The 4991-nt window shown below is 42.9% G+C and overlaps 1 protein-coding gene across 1 annotated transcript; it reads left to right on the plus strand.

Annotated features, from left to right (window-relative positions):
- Nucleotides 1-2150: 2150 nt before the first annotated feature.
- LOC129773484 (uncharacterized) lies at nucleotides 2151-4991 on the plus strand. The gene has a single exon (XM_055777096.1). It carries the CDS (start codon nucleotides 2151-2153, stop codon nucleotides 4989-4991), a length of 2841 nt encoding a protein of 946 aa, XP_055633071.1.

The raw sequence follows: 4991 nt of genomic DNA on the forward strand, positions 1-4991 counted from the left end.
TTCGAAGTTCTCCAAATATTCATTCATTCAGAATGAATTCAGATTCAACTTCATACAAATGATCTCTATATCAACGAGAGTCCTACGTCATCCTTGCGGTTATACCATAGATATAACCCACTTCCTGTTTTTTCAACACTCCACAATGAAGGCAAATTTTCGAGAACTTTTGCAAACTTTTTTCGCCAACCAATCAGAACGAAGCGCGGGATCTCTTGCGAAAGAGCGAAAAAAGGTAGAACGGAAATACGGACTCGCGTTGTTTTGGCAGTTACCTCTGCCCACATCAAAAAGCTATAAAGAATATAAAGAATTAAAGATATAAAGAATTTCGATCAGCTTCACATTTATAAAACAATGTAAGCAATATTCAAGCTTGCTGCAGGATAATAAATAATTTTTTAATAAGACATATGTAACGATGTGTCAAGGGTATGTCCGGAATAAACAAACCAAACGCCATAAGCAAACAAGATAGTCGAGTGAGCAGCATTTATTTCCAAATTATATTGTACTTTATTTACGGAGAAGTTTATGAAATTTACTAAAAAAGGAACGAAAAAAATGTAAATATTATATTTATAATGAATTAAATAATAAATGAAATCGCATTTCAGCTTAAAGCGATACAAACGTGAAGCAACGCGTTTTGCTTTTAAGGTCGTTCGAAAGATTTGTAAACACTCCGTGTTTCCAACAAAATCTTTAAGATTTTTTCTCGTTTTGTGAGGATTATTTCGACAATCTCACCTGTGGGAATAAAGCTATGTCCTTACGAAAAATGAAACAAGGAGCATACCCGAAATCGAAGAAAGATGATCAACCTAACCTCAATTCGACACCGCGAAACTGCAACACCTGTTCTCAGCCAGATTCTTTGGAAGACATGGTGGAATGCGAGAAATGTCTGAAGTGGTATCATTACTCCTGCGCCGGTGTAGATGATTCGGTGAAGACGCGGAGCTTTACATGCAAGCCGTGTTCGGCTCCGATGACAAAAGCTTCCTCTATTTTCGGAAAATCTTCGTCGTCCAGCAAACGGGCAGCAGTAGTGCAGATGGAGTTACAGCAACTGGAAGAGGAAAAGAAGCTAAAGGATCGATTACTTCAGGAACAAATACAAGAGGAGAAGGAAATGCGAGATAAGGAAAATGCAGTCAGAGAACTAGCTGTCCAGCAGGAAAGGAGGCAGAAGGAAAAGGAAAGAAATGAAAGGAAGCGAATGGAAGAGGAATATTTATCGAAGAAGTACACCATGATGCAGAGTTCGAGGATAATGATGGCGAAAGCGTTAAAAGCCTCAGATCAGCAAGGAGTGGGACCAGCAAAGTGAAACAATGGTTAAACGGTCAGCAGAATCAGACATCGGAAGCAGTCTCCGGAAATAAGACTGTTGTCCCGTCGCTAGCAGACAAACCCACTAGTGGCACACCGCGTCCTGAAAATCAAATGGATAGATTACTTCCACCTGAAATGAAACAGCCACATTCTCATCACCAAGGTCAATCATCCGAATTGCAGATTCCACCAATGACGATACCCGGACAACCGCTCCGTCAACAAGAGTATACATCCCAGAGAAACGAGATGCAGTCAGCAACAGCGCAGCAGGATCCTGCGCAGTCAAAGGACATTCTTCAGATACGACGATTCCAACCTACGATCTTACCCAATGCGTGCAACGATGCCGTCCAGCAGCAAGTGAATCAGCCGACATCATCATCGTGTAACGCAACACAATCTGCAGCAGCACATCCCCCGCCCCTGGTACCCCAGATGGGACGCGACCTTGTAAGAGAGCCTATCAATGTACAATCACCAATTAGGAATGAGGTAAGCCTACCTCGTCCATTGTTGGGGGCCTGTTCAACGTCCAGAGTTCAACCGAGTGCAGGTCAGTATACAGAAAATACACAAATAAATTCTGTTAACCCGCCGCTACAATCTATGTACCCTATAAATTACCAACCATTATCTTGTTCAACACCCGATGCATGTAATGTAAATCAACACCCGTCCTCCGTCGCTCCAAGAGCAATGCAAAACACAGTTTTTTTTCCCTTGTTGGGTGTGAACCACTGCGTCCATTAGTTTGAACTATTGTGGTATGCCCCATTTTTTTTATTTGTAGTCATAATGAAACACCCGGTATGACTGTCCTCAATCACCGTTCACCCGTTGTTTCCACCTCGTTAGCAGAAAATTCACCGGCTAATGTTATCGTTGGGCCAAGCGCACACCAATTGGCTGCTCGCCACGTGGTACCCAAAGAGCTGCCAGTCTTCAGTGGGGACCCGTCCGATTGGCCAATTTTCGTGACCAGCTACAATAACTCTACACAAATATGCGGTTATACAGACACAGAGAATCTTATGAGATTGCAACGGAGTATAAAAGGCAGTGCTTTAGACGCGGTGAAAAGTTTCCTGTTACACCCGTCAACGGTATCGAATGTTCTCTCCACCTTGTATACGCTCTATGGGAGACCGGAGATAATTGCGAATGATCTTTTATCTAAAGTACGATCAACACCACCGCCAAAGGCGGACAAATTGGAAACGCTTTTGAATTTCGGGCTAATCGTTCAAAATTTATGTGCCCATCTCAAAGCAGTGGGGATGGATAGTTTTTTGAAAAATCCAATGCTGCTAAATGAACTAGTGGATAAATTGCCAACAAACATACGATTGGATTGGGCGCTTTACCAACGCCAAATCTTATTGCCCGATTTACTAACGTTGGGAGAGTTCATGTCTTCAATAGTCTCTCCGGTCAGTCATATAGTTCCGCCCGCAGTACGAAGTTCCCAAAAGTATGAGCAGGCGAAAGGGAAGGGTTTCATAAATGCACACGCGATAGAAAACAACAGTAGCACATTTGGTTCTTCAGACAGTCAGCCGAAACCGTGTCCAGTTTGTCAACGGAGTGGACTTAAAGTTATGGACTGTTTTGAATTCAAAAAACTTTATGTCGATAGTCGTTGGAAAGCACTTCAGTTGCATCATTTGTGTCGTCGTTGTTTGGTACCACATGGGAAGCGACCTTGTAAGAGCTTTGTTTGTGGGATCGACGGTTGCGAATATCGGCACCATAGACTCCTCCACTCCACCAAATCACGCGATAGAACCAATTTGGGTGAACAAGCAGCGACGTCCGGAACAGTCACGATCCATCATAACAAGGGGAAGTGCATTCTTTTTAAAATAATTCCCATTACCGTTTATGGGAAAAATGTTTCCGTAGACACATTCGCGTTTCTGGACGACGGGTCGGAGTTAACATTGATGGATAAGAAACTTTCTGATCAGCTTGGAGTAGAGGGTAAGGCAGATCCCCTTTGCTTACAATGGACCGGAAACGTTACTAGGAGGGAATCCGATTCCTGTGTTATACAGTTAAAAATATCTGGTCGTGGGATTAATAAACAATTCCTATTGAAAAATGTTCATACCATAAGAAATTTGAACTTACCGACACAGACGTTAAAATGCAGTGATATGCAGAACCAATTCCAACATTTACGTGGGCTTCCAGTGGCTGACTATCATAACGTTGTTCCATCCTTACTTATTGGTTTAAACAATACACATCTGATCATCAATTTTAAAGTTAGAGAAGGTAGATCAATTGAACCGGTGGCAGCAAAAACAAGACTGGGTTGGTCCATTCACGGAAGCGTGCGGGATCCTGAAAATAGTTACGAACATCGACACGTGCACTTATGCGCACGATCACAGGACGAAGACTTGCACCACCTCGTACAAAATTTCTTTAATATCGAGGGGGCAGGAGTGTCCACTATTCGTCCTATTGAATCTGTGGATGACCAACGGGCTCGTACAATTTTGGAGGAAACCACTTCCCGAACTCGAACAGGTCGTTTCGAGACAGGTATACTCTGGCGATACGACAATTTGGAGTTCCCTGACAGCCGGTTGACTGCAGAACGCAGGCTACATTGTTTGGAGAATAGATTAAATAAAAACCCACAACTGTACGACAGAGTGAGAGTGCAAATAGCAGAGTACCTTCAAAAGGGTTATGCACACAAAATAACAGCAGAGGAAGAAACTTCATCGGATCCCCGACGTGTGTGGTTCCTCCCATTGGGTGTAGTCGTAAATTCGAAGAAGCCGGATAAGGTCCGCCTTGTGTGGGATGCAGCCGCTAAAACAGAACACATTTCTTTTAACGATATGGTCTTGAAAGGGCCAGATTTTCTGATATCGCTGCCCGGAGTCCTGTTCCGGTTCCGCCAACGACAGATCGCAGTTAGTGGTGATATCAGAGAAATGTTCCACCAGATTCTGATTCGCCAGTCTGATCGTCAATCGCAGAGGTTCCTCTGGAGGGACGATTCATCGCTTTCCATCGATGTTTATCAGATGGATGTGGCAACATTTGGTTCAGCATGCTCCCCATGTAGTTCACAATTTGTGAAGAATTTGAACGCCAGAGAATTAGAACATCAATATCCGAAAGCATCGAAGGCAATTATAGAAGACCATTATATGGATTACTATCTAGGCAGATTCGATAGTGTCGATGAAGCAGTAGAAGTGTCGACAGAAGTAAAGACTGTTCATGGAAGGGCAGGATTTCAAATTAGAAATTGGTTGTCGAATTCTAAGGAAGTGGTGCAGCGGCTAGGAGAAAATATGACAGAACATTCTAAGCAATTCAACATCGACAAATCAAACGTGTGTGGAGGAGTTCTTGGGCTGAAGTGGTCTACGGAAGAAGACGTCTTTCGATTCACCTTTGGAGATAACAATGTAATTAAAAGTCTTTTCGAACGTGATTCAACACCTACAAAGCGGGAAATTCTTCGCTTTGTCATGAGTTTCTTCGATCCTCTTGGACTGATATCAATGGTGATAATTCAAGGGAAAATCATTCTACAAGAAGTTTGGAAATCTGGCACAGACTGGGATGAGACAGTGACAAACGAAATTTACGATAGATGGCGACGCTGGTTGGAAAATCTTTGA

Source organism: Toxorhynchites rutilus, chromosome 3 (genome assembly GCF_029784135.1).
Source record: "Toxorhynchites rutilus septentrionalis strain SRP chromosome 3, ASM2978413v1, whole genome shotgun sequence".
NCBI classification, from domain to species: Eukaryota; Metazoa; Arthropoda; class Insecta; order Diptera; family Culicidae; genus Toxorhynchites; species Toxorhynchites rutilus.

What these genes read in the sequence shown, in the direction of transcription:
- LOC129773484 (XM_055777096.1), top strand. Translation starts at nt 2,151, where the DNA reads ATGACTGTCCTCAATCACCGTTCACCCGTTGTTTCCACCTCGTTAGCA.